Here is a 26,580-nt window from a genome sequence, read left to right as displayed (position 1 = left end):
CATTCCATAGAGTGGGTGCAGCCCGAAGAAAGTCCTGTAACCGTAAATGGGAGCAAGTAATGCGCGGGGATGAGAGACGCAGATCTTGTGCTGCGATAGACCTCGTTTCCGAACTGCAAAGCGTCAGGCGCACAGTGTAAAACTTCCTTTCCTGGCGCCTAGTTAAGTGAACAGTGCAATACTGAGATTTTCCTAGAAATATTATTGAAAAACAGAGAAAGGAGTGAAAATGGTTCATTTTTGGGGTGTGCCTTGCACTGAGCAATAGCGCACTGCCTTCTACCCTACACAAAAATACTTAACTTTAGCTCAGCTTAGAGGAAGGTAGGCACAGGGAGGGAAGACACTAAAACGGCTACCAAAGTGCAGTGATGCCATGCAATAAATACATGTGAAAGGTGGAATTTTACAGGTTAGATAAATACAGATATAGGTCCTGAGTTAATGTTATTATGGTGATATTAGAATTAGGATTAACACTATAATATTTAGTGGGAGCCTCTTGACTTCTTAAGAAAGCAGATAATACAGAACGCATTATTAGGGTCTCTTTAATTAAGGACCTATTTATGCTGCCCCCTCCCCTCACCCCTGCTCGTTTATGTATGTGAGATGGCAGGAACATCTGCATGTCTTATGTTCACTTATAATATGCTATAATTCTGTGTTCTTATTAGGTTACGAGACAAAGGCTTTTTTATGTTGTTCAGAATAAAATGGCAAATATCTCAATAGCTTTTATGAATGACAAATAAATAACAGGAACAAGATAGTAAATATAATAAAAGTGAATTAATAAAATATAGGAGATGAAGATACTTACCGCCCACAGAACATCTCCGTGCAATTTCCCAGTATACTAAACCCAGTGAGTAGATGTCTGCGCATTTGAATGACTCAAAGTGATTTATTTTTATAGAATCATCCAGTAATTCCGGAGCCATGTAGCTAGTGATGAAAGAAAAACAACATATTTACAGAGATCAGGGGAAAGAACAAATCTGCTTAGTGTTTTAGGAACATTGTTAATTCAAAAGGCCAGTCATGCCTTTAACCAGTCAAGAGGTTAGGTTTGCTAGTGTTGTGGCTATTTCTCTTCTACCCTAGCAACAAAAAACATTATATTATATTATATTTAGGAATTACAATTTAGGAAACGTTGTTGTTCTTTATAATGAGATTGTAACATGCAGCTGTGGGGCTGTTGTAACACTACAAGACCCAGCTTGGTTGGCAGGGTAAGGTGGGATTTGAAGTCGAACAGTTGCAGAAGCCCCGGTCACGCAAGCCTGCTCTATAGCTGAATTAGAATCCATTGTGAGTACTCTGGTAGATGCCCTGTGTATTGCTGAGGAGAGGGAGACATAATCATCATACCCGGTGTGTGAGTGATCTGCTAGCTGGCCTGTGTATCAATGAGGAGAGGGAGACATGTGTAATGCCACAGCCCAGAGTCCCTATTACCGGGGCTCCGTGGCCAATGCATTATCAGTCCAAGCCGCTCAGGCCAAGCCGGGGATCTCAGGGGAGGTGGGGACCACTCCAAGAAGGAGTCCCCCCCCCCCCCCCCCGAACACCAGGCTTGGTCTGAAGCCCGGGGCTCTTCCCCGCACCTATGGGCTGTGGGTACGGGGGTAATAAAGTGATAAATATAAGTAAACTATCTGCCCTTTGGCACTTGTCGAACTACAAGTGCCAGCAGGCGGCCAGCACTCGTACCCCCACTGTGAAATAAATAGTTAAATAAAGACACCACACACACACCTTGCCTAGTAAAACTTTATTCCATACACCTACCCACTCACACATACTTACCTGCTTCCAGATGTTTCTGTCCTCTTCTCCAATGTAGAATCCATGTAAAAAAGAGTCTATACTCACCTAGATCCTGGCGCTGCTCTCCGTAGCATCCAGGGTCTTGTTAAAACAATAAAATGACTTACTCGAATCAGGGCGGACATGTGTAAGTATAAGCTGTTGCATGTCGCGAAATGACAGATGACCGATGTCAGCTGTAATTTCTCACGGGGCGCGAGCCAATTAGCACCTGCTTTACATGTAGCGGCCGCTCATTGGCTGGTTCCACGTGGGTCCCAGCCAATGAGCGGCCGCTACATGTAAAGCAGCCGCTGATTGGCTCGTGCCCCATGAGAAATTATAGCTGACTTTGGTTATCTGTCATTTTGCGACGTTTAAGTATATGCAACAGCATACACTTACACATTTCCGTCCTAGTTCGGGTAAGTCGTTTTACTATTTTAACAAGACCCTGGATGCTACGGAGAGCAGAGCCAGTATCTAGGTGAGTATAGACTATTTTATTCAGTTCCTGTCGTGGATTTTACATTGGAGAAGGGGACAGAAACATCTGGAAGCAGGAAGTGCCAAAGGGCAGGCATGCTGGCACCTGTAGTGCCACTGTAAAATACAATAGTTTACTTATATTTATCACTTTATTACCCCCATACCCACAGCCCAGGAGTGTGGGGAAGAGCCCCGGGCTTCAGACCAAACCTGGGGTTCGGGGGGTCCCCACCTTCACAGATCCCTGGCTTGGCCTGAGCGGCTTGGGCTGATAATGCTTTGGCCACAGAGCCCCGGTAATAGGGTCTCCGGGCTGTGACATAACAGCCCGGCCGTTTTGGGTCCAGTGCTGGTTTTAATTATAGGGGGACCCCTACACAATTTTTCCCCACTATAATTAAAACCAGGACTGGCCCTGCAGCCTGGTGTTGGTTTCTAAATTACGGCGGAACCCTACTCATTTTGTTCCCCGTAACTTTAGAAACCAGGACTGGCTGGCAAATCCGGGGCTATTTAAGGTTTTGCGGGGGGGACCTCACGTCATTTTTTTTATAAAAATGAACCCTTTTTTTCTATTTACAGCCAGAACACACATGGATCACAGTGATCTGTGTATGTTTCTGCCAAACTCGCAGATCACAGGCAGGTGAATTTTTTTTCCTGAGTTTTTACAGGAGAGTTGTCCCTTCTTATGAGAGTTTAGAAACTCTCTGCTTAGTAAATTCCTATTTTCACTAGTGAAAAGGTTCTCGAGTGAATTGAAGAGAGTTTGCTAACTCTCATTAGTAAATTTGCGAGTGGAAAAAAATTCCCAAACTCTCCAGAGATTGCAAATTCTCTGAAACTCGATTCTTATTAAATTTACCCATAGATGTTTAAATCAAATTGTCAGGAACTAATTAAGTCACCTGTGCTCATGCATGGATATCCTTAAAACTCAGGCTGTAATGGCGTAGTTTGGGAACCTCTGATATAGGGGATGTCTGCATTTTGACTTCAGGACCATTTCCGCTATGGAATTCAGCCTTCATGTTTTCAGGGAGATCCCATACTGTTTGTCCCCCAGATTTTACCACTGCTAGTGCCAGTCCGAGCAAGACATTTTTTGGGGTGTGTATAACAATTATTTTTATATTAATTTTATTCAAGATTCAACATGAGGAAGACGACCTCATGGCCCAGAGGTTCCCAAACACTGTCCTCAAGATACCCCAACAGTTCAGGTTGTAGAGATATCCTTGTTTGAGCACAGGTGGTTAGATCAAATTGACTGAGTATTAACTAAGTCACCTGTGGTCAAGCACGGATATCCTTAAAACCTGGACTGTTGGAGTACCTTGAGGATAGAATTTGGGAAATTAATTTATGTACTACTACATTACAGTTAAAAAGGAAAGTAAAAGATACATATTCTGCACAGTGAAAACCACAACCCTGGCTATGCCTCAGTGATGTCATTAGTTCCCAGCAAACTGACTTCCTCATTCCCTTGTACATTAGTAATATTTATATAGCACTTTTCGTCCAACTGGGCTCAAGGTGCTTTACATTTGCATTTAAAATACAAGATAAATGTCTCACAAAAAAGATAGACATTAGTGAAGGGACATTAGTGAAATGTGTGAGTATATAGGGGAGTCTTGAGTCTGTTTTTAAAAGATTCTAGAGTGGAGGCCTCTCCAACTGTGTGGGGGAAGCAAATTACATTCAGTTAGAGCTGTAAAGCTAAAAGCTTGTCCCCCAGATGAATTCAGGGAGATTCTACGTACTGCTAATAGTCCTCCATCTACAGATCGCCGTAATCGAGACCTAAAATGGCTGCTCCTACTGTGTGGAGATGTGCACTCATTAAAGGACACAAAAAGTACATATATGTCTTCTTACCGTTTGGTTCCCACTCTTGGATTCTGCGGTATGTCTATAGTGTTTGTTATTGAATCGTGTTTCACTGCTAGACCCAAGTCAGCAATGGCGCATGTCTCATTTTTCTTCACTAGAATATTTTTGGATTTCAGATCTCTGTGTGCTATAGCTGGCTTACCTGTGGATGAACAATGAAAGTGAATTAGAATCACAGCATTCAACATCATACTTTCCATTTAAATCTATCTAATAAGCGAGAAAGCGTGTCTGTCTGTCCTTAATGCATGGCCAGAGTTTTGGACCTAGCTCCACCAAATTTGGCATGGTGGTGTGGTGTAGTTTGACCAGGATTAGGTTATTGCCTAGGTTTGAACTTTGTCAGGGCCACACACTGTCACACAATCCTTTAAAATGGGGATACTTTTAAATTACACAAGTTCCAGGGCTGGGTTCAGGTGGAATTTGACTGTCTGAGAAAAACCTATGTGAAAGCTACAAAAGTATTCTAATAAACTCACAGTTTGGGCAAATGTGAAAATGTATGACTCATGCTGTTCCTATTAAATCCAGAGTTAGTCCTTTTTAAAGTGACTATATATATTAGATAGCCCCTGTGTTTGCATGCAAGGGCATAACTAGATCTGTGGGGGCCACATAGCAAGATCTTAAAAGGGCCCCCCCCCCCCCCAACAGAGGTAATTAAAAAAAAAACATAAATTTGCCTCCACACCGAGCCCATTCCTGTTATGCCACACAGAGCCCATTCCTGTTATGCCACACAGAGCCCATTCAGGTTATGCCACACAGTATTATCCCTTATACACATTATGCCACACAGCAGTAGTGCCCCTTATACATTATGTCACACAATAATACCCCTTACAATACACAGTAATGCCCCTTACACATTATACCACATAGTAATGCCCTTTACAGATTATGCTACATAATAGTCGTGCCCCATATAATACATTATTCCACACAATAGTAGTGTCCCTTACACATTATGCCACACAGTAATGCCCCTTATAACATTATGTCGCACAGTAATGCTCCTTACACATTATGCCCCCCCCCCAGAAACTCAACTCCCCATCTCCCTCCAGCAGCCTCTTGCCTTCCCCTGTGTGCCATCAGCAGCCAGCAGGTGTGGATTTGGGGCCAGTCTGCCAGCTAATTACAGCTAGCGCACCGGCAGGCAGCGTCAGATATGGATAGACAGCATCAGCGCAATTTGAGTCTGGCACCGGTCGCGAGCCAATCGGAGCTCGCGGACCAACAGCCAATCAGGAGACGCCACTGATGATTGGCTGCCGGTCTGCGAGCTCTAATTGCCTCGCGATTGGTGGCAATGTCTCTCCACGTCTGCCTGCTGGTGCGCCAGCTGTAATCAGCTGGTGGGCTGGCACCAAATCAACGCTGCTGGCCCCCCTCAGTGGCCTTGACTGGACCGGTCCACCTTGTGTGCATGACTGTGTGCAGGGGGAGCGGTGGGCCACAGAGGTAGCTTGGGCATGATAGCAGCTACACCTCTTGTACCCACAGTAGTTACGCCACTATTTGCATGCATGTTAGCAAACAGTGGGGTCCTTTTCAGGCACAATGGAATGGGGTTATAGAAGAGGAAAATGTAAACAAATAAAGGCTGCAGGTGTACTTCAGGGTCCAGTCTTCAACCCAGGTAATGCTGTGTATCTCAGTTAGTATATTAATATGAACAGACACATGTTCCATAAACATATCCTTTTTCATGTGTTACTTCTGCCGCCTTTCCCACTGTTAAGGAGCTCAAAGTGCCAAGCTGATGACTGTAGGTCTACTTTGGCCACACATGTATGTTATCATATAGGACAGATCCAATTATTCAGAGTTTGGGGATGAGGGTGGTCAGAACGGAACCACAATTTCTGCCATCTGAATATTTCCAATAGGCTGGTTATTGGGACTTTTAGCCAGTTTGGAAATTGATCTGGTCTATGATGCTGAAGGGTCTAGTAGTTGTTTTGTGACTTGTCTCTCTAAATTGCTAAAGAACATATTTTTCATTAGCTTCAATTTAGATTTTGTGTTGATGTAATGACAACATACCTCGAGTGCCAACTATTTCCATGTGAAGATGTGCCAGCCCGCTGACAACGGATAACGCTAATTTCATCATTCCCCCAATAGTTACTGTGTTGCGGTTCAGGTAATCGTACAAGGAGCCCTGTTCATGGTATTCAGATACAAGCCAGAGCTGGGTCCAAGTGCCATTATCTAGAAGAAGGTAATGGAGGTATTTTAAGCACATTATTGGTGAACATGCATCAACCAGAATTATTTGAAAATAAAATGCAGTTGTAACTTTTCTCAACATGATTAATACTGAAGAGGACTTCTCAGGAGTATAACCAGAGACAGAACAAGACATGTGCCCAGGGCTGTATTTGTACTTTATGCTGCCCTAGGCGAATGTGTGTAGTGAGGCCTTCTGGTACAGTACAGAAACATAACAGCCGTCTCGCTACATTCAGGAAGCACATTTTTCTTCATATATCTTACATTATAATACAAAAATACTATATTAAAAAATATAAATAATAGATACTAGTTGCGCACACCTACTAGATACTAGTTGCCCAGACGGGATGTAGTTTTGAGACCGGCGGCCACATGGCAATCCTGGCAAGGGATTTAACATAGGTGTCGAAATACCGACGCCTATGTTAATCCCGACGCCGGAACGCAGAGAGGACGCCAGCCAGGGGTATACACATAGCCAGGGATGGAGGGTTAGGTTTAGGGACCCCCAGAGGGATTTAGGGTTAGGCTAGGGGAAGGGGGGGATAGGGTTAGGCACTAGGGGGGGAGGTTAGGGCTAGGCACCCCCCCAGGAGGATTAGGTTTAGGGTGCGGGAAGGGGGGGTTAGGTTTAGGCACTAATGGGGGAGGTTAGGGTTAGGCACCCCTAAGGGAGGGTTAGGGGGGAGAGAGGGGTAGGGATAGTATACTTATCTGCGCTGTTGGGATTTTGAACCATCGGGCTGTTGGCGTCGGGATTTGAACCGCAGGGCTGTAGTCGGCGGTGATTCATACTGATTCCACGCAGTCATAGGGATGTGGGTCGCCATGTCTGCTGCTCATGTATCTTGTGTCTCTGCACATGTCTGCTTCATATGCCTGCACTCAAATCTTGCTTCCCCAATGTTGGCTCTATTTGTCTTGTGTGTTTCCTCACATCTCTTCTATCCTTCTGTATATTTGTTTCTAAAATCATATCTCTTACATGCTACCCCATGCTCCCATCATCTCCTATATGCTATGTATCACTCTTGCGTTCTGCCTCCTCCTCCTCCTCCTATCAGCTATGCAGCCACAATGTGAGAATAAAAGAGTGTCACATTTTGGGGTTTTTAAAGGAAAAGGGAGATATTTTATAAATTGTTACTGATGTGAAATGAAGTCCCCACACCCAGCATTGCCTGAGAGTATGTACATCTTCTGTACTAACAGTATGGGCTCCGGAGAGCACACACTCTTACTATATGAAGCCGTAAGATACAAAGAACATGAGTATATAAGGGCTTCCAGTGCACTATGCCCAATCAGGTGCCACCCTGGGCATGCCGTCCAGTCATTCCCTCTGTAGGAAGAAACGGGTATCTGAGCTTCCTGATGTCTTGTGTGATGTCTGGGTTCCGGACTATATACAGACAGTAATTAGTTAGACAATGTCTAGATAGACACCATATGTTACACAGTTAATAGTTAGACAAGGATAAAAGTTCGACACAGACAAAAGTCAGACACACTAAAGTTAGACAGTAAAAGTTCGACAGTTACAAAAGATCGACAGGGTCAAAAGTTCGACATGAAAAAGATCGACACAAAAATGGTCGACACATTTAAAAAAAATTTAGGATTATGGTTAGAGTTAGGCACTTACTGGAGGGTTAGGGTTAGGCATTTACCCCCATGGTTAGGGTTAGGCACTTACCCAGATGGTTAGGGTTAGGCACCAAAGGGAGGGTTAGGGTTAGGCTGAAGATTAGGGCTAAAAAACAAAATAAAATAATTGTCGACCATTTTTGTGTCTACCATTTTCATGTCGACCTTTTGTACCTGTCGAACTTTTTACATGTCTAACTTTAATGTGTCTGACTTTTGTTTGTGTCTAACTTTTTTCCCTGTCTAACTATTGAATGTCTAACATCTGGTGTCTACCTAGGCACTGTTTAGCTAGTTACTGTCTATCTGTTATACCACACCCGTGATGTCTATATATTTTATTCATTCAATGTTTGTTTTTTTGTTCTATATATAGCGTTCCCAGTGATGCAGTGCGCGGGAGAGTGGGTGACATCATGACGTCACCCACGTCTAGCGCGATGTGAAGAGCCTGCACACCTGCTGGATCTAATTAGATTCAGCCAGCGGCAGGCAGAGGATGACTACACGGGAGCGCTGGCCAGGTAAGTAATGGCATTACTGCACAGGGGAGGGGGCACCAGTACTGGGGGCACAGCATAAGGGGCACTAATAAGGGCATTAGTGGGGGAACAGCATAAGGGGCATTACTGGGGGCACTGCATAAAGGGCACTACTGGGGGCACTGCATAACGGGCACAACGGGGGCACTGCATAAAGGGCTCAACGGAATGCACTGCATAAAGGGCACTAATGGCGGCACTGTACAAGGGGCACTGCATAAGCGCACAACTGGGGTACTGCATAAAGGGCACTACTGGGGCACTGCATAAGGGGCTCTAATACAGGGGGCATTGCATAATGTTCACAACTACAGGGGCATTGCTTAAGGGGCACTACTACTGGGGGCATTGAATAAGGGGCACTACTACAGTGGGCATTGCATAAGGGGCACTACTGTGGGCATTGTGTATAAGGGGCACTATTGTCTGTCGTAATGTGAATAAGGAACACTATTATGTGGTGTAATGTGAATAAAATTGTGCTGTTGTGTGGAGTAATTTGAATTGGGGATACTATGTGTGATTTTGCCAGGACAGGCCCCCACATTCCTTGCTATGAGGTCATGTCCTATTTTTTTTTGCATACCACGCCCCCATTTTTGGCTCGTTAGATCGCAAAAGGTTTTAAGTTTTAAAAGTAGATCACCGAGTCCAAAAGTCTGGCCACCCCTGTGCTACACCAAGTAGATTGATAACAAGAACCATGTTATTATTTACTAATGTTTATAATATTTCAATCTACTTGGGGTATGGTAATTTTCCCCATTACCGTTTTCCTAATACAAACACGCCTCTTGTCGCTATCTTGTGTTATGAGATATGGTCCACTCACTGTACCTTTATTGTCAGCAGCGATAAAGCCAAGGATATTTTCATGTCTCAGCATTACAGTCTGATAAATTTCTGCTTCGCGGAACCATGACCTCTCGTCTCGAGAGGAGAAGATTTTTACAGCGACATCTTCTCCGCACCACTTCCCTCTCCAAACTTCTCCAAAACGCCCTTTGCCGACTACTTCCTGAATGATAACTGTCCTTGCAATGGTTCTCTGGACAAGCAAAGGTAAACCTGCCAAGAGAAGGGAGATGTCCTAGAGCGTAAGGGGTATATATATTAAAGTGCGGGTTTATAGAAGTGGAGATGTTGCCCATAGCAACCAATCAGCTTCTACTTATCATTTATCTAGCACCTTCTACAACATCCACTTCTAAAAACCCGCACTTTAGTAAATATACACCTAAATGTCCAAAAGAAGCTAGCATGAAACCTTCCACTGACACAATGGCATTTTACTCACAAACGTTTCTATACATGCATGTAACTTCGAGGCTCTTTACATTAACTTATTATGATGTTTATAGAAATTTTTAATCTAAGACTAAAACTTCCTTTTTTTTAAAAAACCCAGTGTATTAATAAGTATATATGGCACAAGAATACAGCAAAAACTTCCTTTCTCTATCTAATTCTCCAGCTGTCTGGATGTACAGATTGAGCAGAATTTATTACAGTGCATATGACCCATGCCACAGATAACTGAAAATAATTAAAATATTCTGAGTTTATCACAGCTAAGCTACAGCAATCAATTATGTTTCACAAAATAGTAGTGTCTCCATTTAACCCTTAGTCATGCTGCACCTTTTAGTGTAAAAAGCTCTTATCCAGCTATAACCATAAAACAAGCCACTGCTACATTGTAACTGTGGGGTCTATGCACTAAGCCTTGGAGGGAGATAAGTAGCAACCAATCAGCTCCTAACTGTCAATTTACAGCTAGGAGCTGATTGGTTGGTACTTTATCTCCATCCACTTTCTCTCTCTCCAAGGCTTTAGTACATAGACTTGTATGTATTTGTATGATCCACAGCAAGTGTGCAAACTCCTCTCCTCTGTGATATACATTATTTTGACTCCTGTAACTAAACCCTTAGGGGTAAATTTACTAAAGTGAGAGTTTTTAGAAGTGAGTTTTAGAAGTGATGTTGCCCATAGCAACCAATCAAATTCTACTTAACATTTAACTAGCACCTCCTAGAAGATAATAGATAGAATCTGATTGGTTGCTATGGGCAACATCACTTTTAAAACTCACTTCTAAAAACTCCCACTTTAGTAAATTTACCCCTTATACTAAGGCACCCGACAAACAAGGCCAAAGGCCATTCACTGTGTGGTATAATAACTTTTTAATTACAAGTTTAAAACAGCTTTTACACACTTACTGTACTTAAAGTCGGTTTACAGATTGTAGGCCGTACATACATAATCCAATAAATAGACAACATAGCTGTGATTAGTGAAAAATGGGGATTTGTCGACGATTATTCCCATTTTTCACCAATGTTTTTTCCTCCTATCCTATTATTTCGGACTACATAATAGGATATTTCTCCCGTAAACACATAGGATCCGTGATAAGTTCATGGACCTATGTGTTTTCGCCATTTCAGGGGTGAAAAAAATGCACTTTTCGTGGATTTTTTCTCGGGAAATGTCATGTCCCAGAAAAAAAGCCATGATAAATCCCGGTGTCAGACGGACTTTGGGGCTGACTGGATAGCGCCGGGGGAGCCATTAGTGCCCAAACAATGGCCCTCATTCACAGGTACTCGCAAGAAGCAAGCGCTCGCTCTGAATGAGGACGGACGCTTCTTTTTTTTATTGCAGCCTCCTGGTCGCTAGCTAAGCTGTGGGTTACCACCCACAGCTTAGCAACCGACCAGGTTAATGGTCACGATGGTCAAGACCATCGCGACCATCGGGGCTTGCGACGAGACCCTAAGGTTGGGTGTCGGCAACCGCAAGCCCCAGAGAGCTTCCTGCTCTGATCGAGCAGGAAGCTTCCCACTGACATCACTGGTGATGTCAGTGCGGCCGCCCACAAAATGGCAGGTGTTTGCTTGGGAATGCCTCCGTTTGTGAAACCACCCCCCACCCCGCCCTACAAAACGGACCAAGCTGTCGATCAACATCGACAGCCGGCCCTTTTGTAGTGAGCTCCAGAGAGAGAGAGTTTCTCTCTCGCTTCGGGGCTTGCACACGCACAGTGCGGCCACTGTGCGTGCGCAGGACCAAAACATCGACCCGGCTGCGAGTGCTCAGCGCTAGCGACCGGGTCTGAATGAGGTCCAATGTTCGGGGCTAATTGGATACCGCACTTAGGGCTCGATTTGGATCCGTTCGCTAGATGCGTTCGCCCTCAGCTGCCAAAGTATACAAATACCGCGATCGCACGGCAAGGCAGTAGCACACCCACTATGTCTTGGCGTGCGATCACGGTGTGTATTTAGACGCCCACTAGCCTTTCTTAAGACACCCACTTATGCATGTCATCTCCAGGATGTGTATGCAACAATCGGTAACATCGAGTACCAACGGAAGCGTACGCAGCACTTGTGGCAGACCATAATCTACCGCAAGCACTTCAGTGTAAAATTCTGCCATGTGACGTGTACTATGATGCTGCGTCTTAATTATGCACGCCTCTGAAACAGCATTAAGATACTCAGACACGCCTGCGTTCGCACCACCACTCCCCCGTTTCCATCGACCAACCCCTGTCACCACCCACAAATGCCTCATCCTGTCACTCAAGCTAGCGAGGCATCTATGCACAAGGGGCGATCACATGGGCTGGTTCGTGCACGCGCACTATGACGCGTACGCCTGCACACATGGCAAACATCAACAGACTGCGTGTGAATGCATCCTAGTGAGCGGGTCTGAATCGGGCCCTTAGTCTTTCTCACAACTGAAAAAAAAGTCAGATTCACTTAAGGTCGGTTTACAGATTGTAGGCCATACATACATAATCCAATAAAAAGACAACATAATCTATTTCACAACTGAAAAAAAGTCATATTAATTTTTTTCTTTTGTAACATATCATGATAAAGAAATGTTAAACGTCAAGAAGTACAGCACCTAGCGGACCCTATGGGAATTCAGTGGGTTTAGAAGGTAACCAGGTGGTGGCGGATTAGACCATTTTATTACTTTGATTAGGAAAATAAATTGTTAAACTATATATAGAAAAATCAAATGTCCTGACTGACTGACTCATCAACGCCCAGCTCAAACCTCTGGACCTAACAACATGAAAATCGGGCAGTATATTCCTTCCATGACTAAGAAGGGATTTTTTGAATTCGACTCCTAAGGGTGTTAAAAGAGCTAAAATGTTTCCTCCCCCTGTGAAATGTCCTGCCTGACTGTCTCATCGTGGCTGCAGCACAGTTCAGAATTCATACACCAACTGTCACCCCAATTGCTGCCAAACATCACTGGCAGTTGGTGTGGCTCCCCTATTTGAATAGTGAGGGAAGGGAATGTGTTACTGCACAGGTATGGGAAGGGAATGTGTTAGTACAGGTGTGAAGGAAGGAATGTGTTATTACAGATGGGAGTGAGGAAAATGTGTTAATATAGAGGTGAGAGAGGGGAATGTGTTACTACACAGATGAGAGAGGGGAATGTGTTACTACACAGGTATGGGAGGGTAATGTGTTACTACACAGGTGAGGGATGGTTATGTGTTACTAGAAAAGTGATGGAGGGGAATGTGTTACTACACAGGTGAGGTAGGGGCATGGCAAATGTGTTACTATGGTGCGAGGGAGGGGAAAGTGTTATATAGGGATGAGCGGGGTAATGTGTTACATTACCGTAATACTGTAATCATATAATTGTGACGTGGAACCAGGGCCAGCGCTAGGCTTTGCTGCACCCAGCGCTTTCCTGTGTTGCCGTCCCATCCCTCCTCCGCTCCCTCCCCTGAAGCTATATATTCTCTATAGCGCCGGGAGGGAGGGTGGGCGTTTCCAGTGCTCGCCAGATACCATGGCGCTCTGGACGACGGCCCGGCTTGCCCGGGCCTAGAGTCGCTACTACGTGGAAACATACACAGATATGTCTGTTTGGAGGTGTATTACTTGGAAAAGTTGGAGGGCTGGTGCAATAATGATGATGACTATCTAGACACTCTTCATTGGTTGATTGTGTATTGAGCCCTCCAGCATTACCTATTGACATATCCATATGGACAATGGCTGGAGAGAATGTTGTCATTACATTTTTGAAGTGGAAAACAACAGATGTTTGTATTTACTTTTAAATGTATTTCATTTGATTTTGTCTTAAAAATGTGTTTGTGTGTGAAGGTGGGGAGTTTGACTGGGGCGTACACCTGTCAAACCGTAACGCAGGTGTCCTAAGGCGAGCTCAGGGAGGACAGAAACCTCCCTTTGAGCAGAAGGACAAAAGCTCGCTTGATCTTGATTTACAGTATGAATACTGGGCCTGATTCAGAGCTGCTCGTAAGCGGCCGCTCGTTCGCTCCGAGCGATGTTTGTACAACTGCGCATGCGTATGGGTCGTAATGCGCATGCGCCAACCAGTCAGTGCGATCGGAAATCGAGCGCTCGCCAAATAGCGAGTGCCTGCTAATTTGAGTGACAGGATGAGGCGTTTGTGGGTGATAACAGGGGAAGGTGCTTGAAAACGGGGAGTGGTGATCCAAACGCAGGCGTGCCAAACGGTCAAAACGGGCGTTTTAAGGGTGTGCATAATTAACAAAGCAGCGTCATCGACCACGTCACTTGGTTGTCTCTTAGCCTGAACTGTTCGCATGATTGCGGTAGAATAAACCTACCACAAACACTGCGAGCAGTTCAGACGCCTTTCGATGTACTCGATTAATCAAATAAATAGCAGAGATGACGTATGATGCGAGCGGCCAGGGTCGTCTTTACAAAATAGCGAGCGCATGTTTCGTTTGCTCGCTCAGACATAGAGGCGTCAACAGACCGCAAAGAGAGAGCGCTCAATTTAAATAGCCGGACCCTTTTTCTGACCGAGCGAGCGCAAATAGCGTCCGGCTCTGAATCAGGCCCACAGACCGTGAAAGCAGGGCCTCACGATCCTTCTGACTTTTTGGGTTTTAAGCAGGAGGTGTCAGAAAAGTTACCACTAGTCTTGAGTATATGACACTTCATTAGGCTATCATGTTTTGTACATATAGGTTTGTGCAACTAACACTGTCAAGCCACATCTTTACTCTATGTGTAGGCTAGCTATGCCGAAATTATGGAGGGGAAATTACTAACATTTGTTAGCTATATGAATCCTGAGATGTATCCAACTGAATACTGTACATGTGTGTTTATACACTCATCCGAGTACACATGCATCCAAGTCTAACTGAGCCCCAGAATTGTTAACTCAGGAGTTCCGTAAAATCTGTCTAATCTGTTGAGGCCCAGTAAGGACTTATTTACAAGATGGCAGGGATCTCAAAATGTCATTTATGAAACTTACAATGGATATAGAGCCTTTGCTTTATAGCGTTCGGACAGATGGCAGGGATCTCAAAATGTCATTTATGAAACTTACAATGAATCATATAGAGCCTTTGCTTTATAGCATTCTGGACAGATGGCAGGGATCTCAAAATGTCATTTATGAAACTTACAATGGATATAGAGAAGACATAGAGCCTTTTTATATTGTTCCAATCCTGCGACATTGGACAATTGCATTCTACCAAAACTTTGCAGATGAACAAATATGATTGTTAATGTTGTTTATTGTGAGTTCCTTGCTGACAAAGGTATTTTATTTATTTTATATTTACATCGCATAGGTATAACTTAACTATACAATGTAAGTAACTTTATATAATTTAATAACAAATGATTCATATAGTATGCCACACATACACATCTGAAATGGAATGGGAATGAAATGCTTGCGGCTGTTTCAAATCCCGACATCGGCTGCCCGACAGGATAACCTTAACTTCCCCCCTAGTGCCTAACCCCAACCTCCCCCCCGGGGGAGCCTAACCCTAACCCCCCCTTACACCTTACCGCTCCCTAAACCTAACCGTCCCGGGGGGTGTGCCTAACCCTAACCTCTCCCTAGGGGTGCCTAACCCTAACCCTCCCCCCTAGGGGTGCCTAACCCTAACCACCACTCCCCAAAACCTAACGCTAACCCCGCTAACTGCCCTAACCCTAAAACCCGTGTCAGGTATTATGATAGACGTTGGTATTTCAACGCCTATCATAAATCCCTAGCCGGCATTCTGCTGTCCGGATTGCAACCGGCGGCCGCTACATCCGATCTGAAATATATATTAGATACCGTCTGCTGCAATTTATAACAGGAAGGAAAAAGATGAACATACATATTGTGCGAGTGTAGGTATAGCGCCTATCTAGTGCTGACACAGGACTGTACTCACCAGACCCAGATCCCGATGTGGTCATGTCATAGATAAGATCTTTCAAGCATTTGCCATCAGGGTCCAAGTTACAGTCAGTGAGCGGCTCCTCAATACACTGCCGCCTTGTTCTCATGTATGCACAGTACCGTCGCTGGCAGGTGTAGACTGTGAGCATTATAGCTATACATAGGACACATATTGGAATGGTTACCATTACCGCCAGTTCCACGTGACCAAAATGGGATGCGCTTGGAGATGCTATAATTTAAAAAAGAAGATACACAAAATGATTACTAAATTAGCAAATATATCAGGGGCATTGCTGTGGAGAAATGTATTTAATGAAAACTAACTAAAAATACACAAAGTAGCAACATGTACAGCAGTTTACACTCAAAGGTTTGTAAGTGAACCACAGTCAAAGAAAGAAATGTATGTAGATATAAAAACGACCTTTATGGAGGTAGCTCAGCAGTTGTTGGTGCACTAATTTAGAGAATAGGCCCAAGATCCCATAATGGATAAGCTAAAGGTACCCTAAAAGATGGTGAGGAGGCCCGTGCCAAAAGGAATAACCACAATTCCCCTCTCATAAAATACACAGCTATTGCCTTACCTATGGTGTACATATATATGAGAGTGAGAGAGAGAAAGATACAGGGAAAAGAGACAGAAATATAGAGAGAGGGCCAAATGTACAGTAATAGGATGAGAGTTTAGAAAATGTTTAGCAGTAAACTCTCACACTAATACATTGGTTGAGTTTTATCTTCAAAATGGGAAAACATCTGGATGAGAGTTTAAATCGTGAAAGTTTATTGAGTCTAAAAACATTAGATGCATGTTCTCAGACCAAGATTAGTGTGAGAGTTTACTGCTAATATCTCACATTTTCTAAGATCTCACCCTATTACATTTGGCCCATAGACTCAGAAAAAGAAAAGAAAGTCAGACAGAGAAAGTGCAAACTAGAGAGAAAATAGGCATATAGAGAGCTAGGCACAGAATGGGAGCAAAAGCACTTAAGGGCCTATTTATCAATAAATATTAGCAGGAAATCCCCTGAAAACACACATTTTTGAGGCTACCCACAAATATGAAGTATTCCCAGCATTTATGCACAGGGGAACGCAGCAGACCAGATATCAAAGATAACTGTTGTGATCCCCAAAAGCAGCCCCATAGGTTTTTACGCGGCAGCTGTTTTTTTTGCTGAATTCAGGGCCGTAGATAGCGTAGTGTGGCCGGTGCCATCGCACAGGGCACCACAGGACAGGGGGCGCTGTTTTCGCCTGTCAAATTTCTGTTTATTATCATTCTCACTTGTAGCTTCCTCTAATTTAATCCCCAGCATCCCCTGGCCTCCCCTATCTCTTCCCTGGCCCTTCCCCATGAGACCATTCCCCTTTTTTGGGTGCATTATGTCCCTTTGAAAATAGAGGGGGCCGCCAATGCTCTTTCTGGCACAGGGCACCAAAAAGTCTAGTTACGGCTCTGGCTGAATTTACCAATTCATCGCAACCCAGAGCTTGGTCATGGTAGCTAACGCGACCTCTAGATGGTGTTAGTCTCTGTAGCCTAAGGAATACAGATCACAAGAGTTACTGGGTCCACTCCAGCTTGCATGCGCAGTAGTGTGCCAGGCTTCCGAAGGAGAAGTGATCACATTCTTCTCTTCTAAAACACTGAATGGATGGGATCCTTTTGGAGCCCGTTTCCCTGTGGGTGTTTCTTCATACATCCCAGTGATCTATAGTTTTTTATTGGTGTAAATAGCTGCAAGAAGAAATTATAATTATCGAGTCTAGGACCCGATACATAATAAATATACCCTCTATTATACCAGTTTAAACCTCAGGGCCCGATTCGCACACAGCCAGCTGTTTTTTTCAATCTGCGTATGCATCGCAGTGCGAGTGTACGAACTGGTCCATGTGATCGGGAAGCGTTCGCTCGCTGCGCAGACAGCTCGCTAGCTAGAAGGACAGGAGAAGCCGTTTGTGGGTGGTGACGGGATGGTCCATGAAAACAGGGGAGTGGTGGTGCGAACACAGGTGTGTCTGAGAGTCTCAAGGCCGTTTCGAGGCATGCATAATTAAGACGCGGCGTCATTGTACACATCACCTGGCTGAATTTTACACTGAAGCACTCGCAGTGCTTGCGGTAGGGTATGGTCTGCCACAACTGCTGCGATTGCTTACGATGGTACCAATGGTTGCATACACTTCCTGGACATGACGTAGGAAAGTGGGCGTCTGCATACACAGAGTGATCGCACGCTAAGACATATTGGGCGTGCTAATGCCTTTCCGTGCGATCGCCTACCTTTGCCAGATTTGCATATGCATCGGGCGAGCGAACACATCTTGCGAGAGGGTCTGAATCGGGCCCTTAGTTCAAACCTGCTGTTGGTGATGAGGGTAATATTTTAGTAAGGATGGTTTATTACATAACTAATACATCACATTATATATTAAGTGCAGTTATTACATTGGTGATTGTATAAATAAGCAGCACTGTTAGAAATTAACAGCTGATGAATAAACCAAGTGTACTTTATTAAAAGATCAACGTTTTGATCCTATAAAGTATTTTGTTAATATCGAAAACAGTGATGCTTTCTATGTTTTAACAAAACACCCCTCAGTATGTCTTTCCTGTGTCGAAAAATTCTTGGAGAAAATGCAGTAAACCAAGTAGATTCAAATTAAGTACCCAGCCTACAATGTTTATTGTAAATTATATGCACTTAAGAAATCACCAAGGAATTATGTGATCATATAATGGTACTCGAGTGCTTTTATATAGATCACAAAACTTCGAGGCGATTTCTAAAATCCAGAAATAATTTACTGTAGGAGGTAAATTATTCTGTATAATAAACAAGGTTTCATAATGACTTAACTCACTGATTATAAACAACACCATCAGTACTCACTGTTTATACAGATAATATTTATGCTGTGCAGTGTTTACACATATATTAACAACAGTTGTGTATTGTAATTTATTCAGTAACATGAACCATAACACAACATAACATCCTGAAACATAATATAAAGAATGTAGCAATATCCTATGCTCTCATCCTATAACAAGAGCACCCTCTACAGGACATGAAAGGTTAGTGCTTATGGTTCAATAGTCTAGTGATAGTAACAGGTTTAGTCAAATTCTGCAGCTGTTCTCGTTAAGCTCATACATAAAGATAGTGTATGTCTTAGTGGCTATGAAAAGTATTTTTCTACATAAATAAATCCCTTTTACACTTTTGATATTTTATATTATGAAAATGGATTATTAAGGAATTATTAACGCTAGAGCTGCATACACACACGATTTTGTTACCAACAATTTTCTGAACGATTTTCTGTCAGATTATCTGTCAGATTTTTTAAAGTGTAATGAACGATTTTTTGAATTACAAACGATTTTTGTAACTTCCCTTAATGAAAATCGTTCAGTTGGTCAGTCAGAATGAACTACAAACTACAAACGGGAACGCGCATGAACGATAATCGTTCATCATTATAACTCAGAAACTGAACGATTTTTTCAACAATTGAATGATAATGATGTCGTTATAGTTAAATCGTTCAAAAAATCGTTACGTGTGTATGCACCTTTAGTAACACAAAACATTGCACAATGTCAAATAAAAAAAACAACCCTAAGGGCTTGTTCACACCTATCTTCTATTTAAAAACAAAATTAAGAGTGTATGAAACTAGGACAAATAAGAGTCAATGGTACTGTTACCACCACTATGTTCTATAATAATTGACGCATTTGAAATTATAATAGCAAATAAAAAGCAGACAATAATTAATTACATAAGTAGCCGGCCCCTTGTAATAATATGTGGTAGAAGCACCAGTAACTACATACTGTATATACAGTCAGGTCCATAAATATTGGGACATTGACAGAATTTTCAGATTTTGGCCTCTATTCACCACCACAATGGTTTTGAAATGAAACAAACAAGATGTGCTTTAACTGCAGACTTTCAGATTTAATTTGAGGGTAAGTACATCCAAATCGGGTGAATGGTGTAGGAATTACAACAGTTTCAATATGTGCCTCCCACTTTTTAAGGGGCCAAAAGTAATGGGACTATCAACTCAAAAGCTATTTCATGGACAGGTGTGGGCTATTCCCTCGTTATTTCATTATCAATTAAGCAGGTAAAAGGTCTGGAGTTGATTCTAGGTGCGACATTTGCATTTGGAATCAGTTGATGTCAACTCAATATAAGATCCAAAGAGCTGTCACTATCAGTGAAGCAAGCCATCATTAGGCTGAAAAATCAACACAAACCCATCAAAGAGATTGCAAAAACATTAGGTGTGGCCAAATCAACTGTTTGGAACATTCTTAAAAAGAAAGAACGCACCGGAGAGAGCTCAGCAACACCAAAAGACCCGGAAGACTACGGAAAACAACTGTGGTGGATGACAAAATAATTATTTCCCTGGTGAAGAAAAACCCCTTCACAACAGTTGGCCAAATCAAGAACACTCTCCAGGAGGTAGATGTATATGTGTCAAAGTCAACAATCAAGAGAAGACTTCACAAGAGTGAATATACAGTGTTCACCACAAGATGCAAACCATTGGTGAGCCACAAAAACAGGAAGACCAGATTAGAGTTTGCCAAACAACATCTAAAAAAGCCATTACAGTTCTGGAACAACATCCTATTGACAGATGAGACAAAGATCAACTTGTACCAGAGTGATGGGAAGAGAAGAGAAGGAAAGGAACTGCTCATGATCCAAAACATACCACCTCATCAGTGAAGCATGGTGGTGGTAGTGTCATGGCGTGGGCATGTATGGCTGCCAATGGAACTGGTTCCCTTGTATTTATTGATGATGTGACTGCTGACAAAAGCAGCAGAATGAATTCTGAAGTGTTTCGGGCAATATTATATGCTCATATTCAGTCAAATGCTTCAGAACTCATTGGACAGCGCTTCACAGTGCAGATGGACAATGACCCGAAGCATACTGCAAAAGCAACCAAAGAGTTTTGTAAGGCTAAAAAGTGGAATGTTATGCAATGGCCAAGTCAATCCCCTGACCTGAATCCGATTGAGCAGGCATTTCACTTGATGAAGACAAAACTGAAGGGAAAATGCCCCAAGAACAAGCAGGAACTGAAGACATTTGCAGTAGAGGCCTGGCAGAGCATCAAGAGGGATGATACCCAGCGTCTGGTGATGTCTATGCGTTCCAGACTTCAGGCTGTAATTGCCTGCAAAGGATTTGCAACAAAGTATTAAAAAGTGAAAGTTAGATTTAGGATTGTTTAGTTTGTCCCATTACTTTTGGCCCTTTAAAAAGTGGGAGGCACATATAGAAACCGTTGTAATTCCTACACCGTTCACCTGATTTGGATGTAATTACCCTCAAATTAAATCTGAAAGTCTGCAGTTAAATCACATCTTGTTTGTTTCATTTCAAAGCCATTGTGGTGGTGAATAGAGGACAAAATATGAAAATTCTGTCAATGTCCCAATATTTATGGACCTGACTGTAAGTGTGTGTGTGTGTGTGTGTGCGTGATTTTGTAGTATGCTCTAGGTCATTGTCCTGCTAGAACATAAGTCTTATCCCAGTGTGCAGCTGGATTTCTTCCAAGATTTATCCATTTCTTGCTCAATCCATTTTGCCCCCTGTGCTGACAAGCTGTGCAGTCCCTGGAGCAAAGGAGCATTTCAGCCACTATTCTTCTTGGGATGATGAATAGGGTTAGGTTTCTGCTGAATAAGGTGCCAAGTGTTATAGACAAAAAGCTTGGTCTCATCAGAACATAGAATCTTCCTACAATTGGTATGTCAGTCTCCCACATGCTTTCTGACAAACTTTTGGGTAGCATTTTATATAATTATTATTCTACAATGTTTATATTTTGCCGCCATTCTCATACAGCTCCGATTTGTGAAGATTGCAATTCTCCATGGGTCGTTTCTTCCTTCCCTATCATGTAGGACACAGGTTCTCAGGATCCCAAACACTGCATGTTTTCCATGTCTCCACACTGAATCAAGTGAAATAATTAGCTCCACCTGTGGACCTTTTATAATGTGTCAGTGAGTAATAATTACACCTGTGCACCTGCTGGGTGACCTGCAAAACGTGAACTGTGTGCGGTCCTGAGGACCGAGTTTGAGAACTACTGATGTAGGACATAGTTACCATAGGCTTCTTGGTGACCTTCTTAACTAGTGCCCTACTTGCATGTTTGAGGGCATTCGGTATGATTTACCGCTGGCCGCATGGCTGGCGGTTCAAATCCCGGCAATGCTAGCCCGACAGAGGAGGAAATCCAGATTGTTCTAAAGGTAAGTATAAACTAATCTAATTTTACCCCCTAACCCTAACCCTCCTTTAGGGTGCCTAACCCTAACCTCCCCCCCCCGTGCCTAACCCTAATCCCCCCTCTAAGTACCTAAACCTAACCCCCCCTTCCCCGCCGCCTAAACCTAAGTCCCCCTGGGGGGTGCTTAACCTTAACCTCCCCCCAGGAGTGCCTAACCCTAACCCTCCCTCCCCCTAGCCTGACCCTAACCCTCCCGGGGGGTGCCTAACCCTAGGTACCCCCCCTGGTAGCCCCTAACTTAACCCTCTCCCCCACGGCTGTCCGCACCTGGCATCACTTTGATCAGGATTTCGATGCCTGTCATTTAACCCTCGCCGGGATTCAGTAGTCGGGAAGCCGGCTGTTGGCATTGCGTCACCCAATTCAAATTAGTTTTATATTGTCTCCTTTCCTTTATTATGGTGCATCATGGGAATATTAAAAGTCCTGGAAAATCTTATATCTTTCCCCTGATTGGTGCTTTTCAATAGTCTTATCCCAGATTTGCAGAGACATTTCTTTGATCTTTATGATGAATCTATTGTTTGAATTACACTAACCAACTGCAGGACCTCTCACAGACAGTGGCGACACTAGGGGGCATGTGAGTCGGGATGGGCGGGGGGGCAAGGGGGCGGTTCACGCCCCCCCAAAAGATTTAAAAAGCGCAGTGGCCATGGACGGTCAGGAGCTGTGCAATAGGCTGCACGGTCCCTGCACCGTACGGAGGAGGAGGTGTGATGTGATGTCTTTAAGGTACAACACCGCACATTACACCTACTCCTTCGCCGTGCAGTGCGGCCCTTGTCCATTAGCAGCCGTCACTATAGTGGTGATTCCCTGGGCTGGCTATGCATCTTGCATGCAGGTAAGAGGACGAGAGGGAGGGAGGGGAGGGGGGTGGGTGCCAGAACAATTTTGTTGCCCCCCCAACATAAAATCGTTCCGACAGCCTGCTTGGGGGTACGGAACGCACCGGGTGACTCCATCCAAGGGGGTGACACCAAAATAGTACAGCTGCGCCGCTATTTTGGTGTCACCCCCCCGGATAGTGTCACCAAGCAGTGGCGATAGATGACGGGCGCATGCAAACTGTTCCGGGAGCCGGGAGAGGCTGGAGGCTGCCCAGAAGCTCTTGTAGTAATGGGCAAGATCCTAGTGTGATGAGAATAGGGGTGTGATGCCCAGGCATGCCCACAAAATGTTATATACCATGGGGAGTGACATCATGGACATGAGGCCACACCCCCTTCTGCACGCGCAAAGAGTCCACAGTAGAACACTTGATGACACCAACCCAAGTAATGCCGCTGCTCATAGGCAGCCATATTTATTTTTAAAATTTAAATTAATGTACACAGAAGGACTCCAATCAATTATGTTTTACTATTAGACATATCACATTATTTTGTGGAAATCTGTGATAAGGATTCTACTGAAAATCTAAACTAGATAAAATGTGAAAAATATCAAGGGGTAAATGTAATAGGTTGTGGCTTGGAGACATAGATGAGTCCTGTGCGAGACTGCCCGATTTTTAAAGTACCAGTCTTTTAATAGGCAAAATCAACCTGGTTTTGCCTTCCACAGAAGAGACATTTGCTTTCATTTTCCAAACAGTGCCACAAAACTGAGAATTAAAATCTATTAATTGGTTGTGCATTTGGTGACATCATCTTCCTATAATGTTTCCTATAAGTGAGTTCCAGAATATATTCTTCCTTTACTGTTAGGCTATAGGGAAGTGTTCAGCTTTAACTAGTTCTGGAAAGTAGTGTAGCTGCAATGATACAATGTAACAGTAGGTGTCTCTGTTCTATCATATGGACGGCACAGTGCTAAAGCTATGGATTTCCTAGGTTTTGGAAGCCAAAGAGGTAAACTTTTATGTTGCAAAGTATGTACAGTATATATTCCTCAGGGACCTCATAGATTAATTGCTAAGTTGCCATGTATCACAGTTTTCCTGGGACAGTCTACATTAACACAATTATTATTATTTTTATTGCATTTGAAAACTAGAAGCAAAGCTGGCCATACACCTTAAGCTGAAACAGGCCGGGAGGGAATCGGTATGTAATGCCGGCTGTCAGGATGCCTCTTGTCAAAATACTGACAGCGGCATCTCGATGGTGGGATTCCGACAGGGGTCAGGTACATAGGCAAACGCAGGGGGGGGGGTTCCGTCTGCCTGGAAACCCCCCTCCCCAGCCCACACCATGACCACAATAGAAATAGTAATATAATAGATTGTTACTAGTGCTGCATGTTCTTCTCAGTATCACAAATGAAATAATTAGCACCACCTGTGGATCTTTTAACATGTATCAGCCAGTAATAACCTGTGCACCAACTAGAAGATCTGGAAAACATGCACTGTTGGAGATGCACTGCTATAGAGCCCAATATGTACATATACAGTATGTCCAGGGCAGTGCTAGGTTCTTCTGCTGCTCCTCCAGGTTCCCGGACTTGCTCCAATAGTTTTAAATCTTGCCCACATCTAAAATAAATACATTCAGCTCAGGCAGGATGGCCTACTGACGCATCTAATGGCTTACTGTGGTCACTGGTCCTATGTATGCTGGAATTATTACACACAATACACTTAGTATGATGCTTATTAAAGCTGGTTAAGTACTAATTCTGCCTTCTTCATTGACAGGCCACACTCGCTCTAAAATTAAGCATTTGGAAACCCCCCTCTGGAAATCCTGCATTTGCCACTGAGGTAAGTATACTTACCCTCTCCCCTTCTCCCTCTAACCCTCCCTTCTTGTAGCCTAACACTAACCCTCCCCACCCCGCACCCTAATACCCCTTTTACACCAGAGCAAAAACCTGGGTTTTTGCTGGGTCTACCCGGGTCGCAGCTCAGTGTAAAAGGGTCCCTGAAAAATAACCTGGGTCAAGTGACCCTGCAATCCAACCCAGGTAGCTACCAGGGTTGGACCCAGGATGGACCCATGTAATGGTGCAGTGTAAACGGTGCAACCCGGGTTATCTGACCTGGATCATGCCTAAAATGAGCGGATTGGTGGTTGTGGAGCATTCACCTCCCACTTTTTATGACCTCACAGGTTTAGCAGGGCAGACCTGAGTTCAGTGTGAACAGGGCTGACCTGGGAGTAACCCAGATCAAAGGTGCAGTGTAAATGGGTCTGACCTGGGTCTGACCAGGGTTGGAACCATGTCCAAAAACCCAGGTCGGACCTGGGTTTTTGGTGGAAAAGAGGTATTACCCTCCACATTAGTGCCTAAACCTAACCCTCCCCCCTTAGTGCCTAACCCTAACCCCCCCTCCTCCCCCAGTGGTATTTCGACACCTATCTTAAACCCCTTGTCAGGCTTCCCACGTCGGGATTTAGACCGGTGGCATCGTGGCTGCTGGTCTCATAACTACATCCCGCCTGGAGGTAGACATGTGATGCCTCGCTGGCATGGGACTGTATGGGAGACATATGTGTGCATCGGCATCTGTTCTACCTCTGCTTACCCGCTGCTGTGCTATGCAACCCTCCCCCCACCGCAGGACACTGCGGCCCGCGGGTGGGACAACGGGACAGTTCCAGAAAAATGGAAGGCATGTAAATAGCCTCTTAAAACTGGAGGGAATTGCGAAAGTGCTTGTTAGTAATCGACTAGTTTCTAGTGGGTGATAATTAACAATTTTGCCTTAATAATGACTTAACGTATTCTGTTTTTATCTAATAGCTGTGACTTTGAAAGATGTCAGCTGATTTTTTTATATGTATGATTTAGATTATTGCTCTCAATCTCAGCTGTTTTTATGATTTCAATTTATTTATCAAAATTTCTGTATGTAATATTATGTATTAAGAGATACTGTACCAATGGTTTAAAATGATCATACTGAGTAAATTGAGAAGTTCCTCTTTTGTGGTATGTAAGTGGTTAGAGAAGTTATTCTAAACAAAAAGGCCATTGGAAATGAGTGATAAAAATAATCAGCAGACCTAATGCAAATAAATGTTAAATATGGCAGAAATATCACATTAGTTTTATATCTTGAAGGTGCAAATACTATCAAACCTATTGCTGACTGTTTTTTTTTATTGTATTAATATCATTTTAATAAATGCTTGGCATTTATTCAGCGAACCAGCGTTCCCTAATCAGGTGTACTGCTAGAGAAATGAATGTTTATTAAGAGCTGCCATTCACCCAGTAATACAGGGAATGCGCAGGGACATCTAATTACTTGTTTCATATTATATATGTGGCGGTTATTAAACATATTGTACAATCACTTGGATCCATTTCCGTGTACATAGGTATAAATATGAATCAGTTATCCTCACTTGGTATTTCACAATGATTCTCTAGATAT

General features: G+C 43.5%; 1 protein-coding gene across 1 annotated transcript in view; it reads right to left on the bottom strand.

Annotated features, from left to right (window-relative positions):
- Positions 1-26,580, bottom strand: part of ACVR1C (activin A receptor type 1C) — a 76,969-nt gene that overhangs the window by 13,931 nt on the left and 36,458 nt on the right. The window contains exons 2-6 of the mRNA XM_088462002.1: positions 15,883-16,122; positions 9,474-9,704; positions 6,256-6,423; positions 4,189-4,345; positions 824-948 (exon numbers count right to left, since the gene is read on the bottom strand). Coding sequence (XP_088318128.1) covers positions 824-948; positions 4,189-4,345; positions 6,256-6,423; positions 9,474-9,704; positions 15,883-16,122 — 921 coding nt within the window. The remainder of the gene's footprint in view (positions 1-823; positions 949-4,188; positions 4,346-6,255; positions 6,424-9,473; positions 9,705-15,882; positions 16,123-26,580) is intronic.

Source organism: Taudactylus pleione, unplaced genomic scaffold, assembly GCF_031769625.1.
Source record: "Taudactylus pleione unplaced genomic scaffold, aTauple2 ptg001137l, whole genome shotgun sequence".
NCBI classification, from domain to species: domain Eukaryota; kingdom Metazoa; phylum Chordata; class Amphibia; order Anura; family Myobatrachidae; genus Taudactylus; species Taudactylus pleione.
This window is presented reverse-complemented; position numbering and strand designations above follow the sequence as displayed.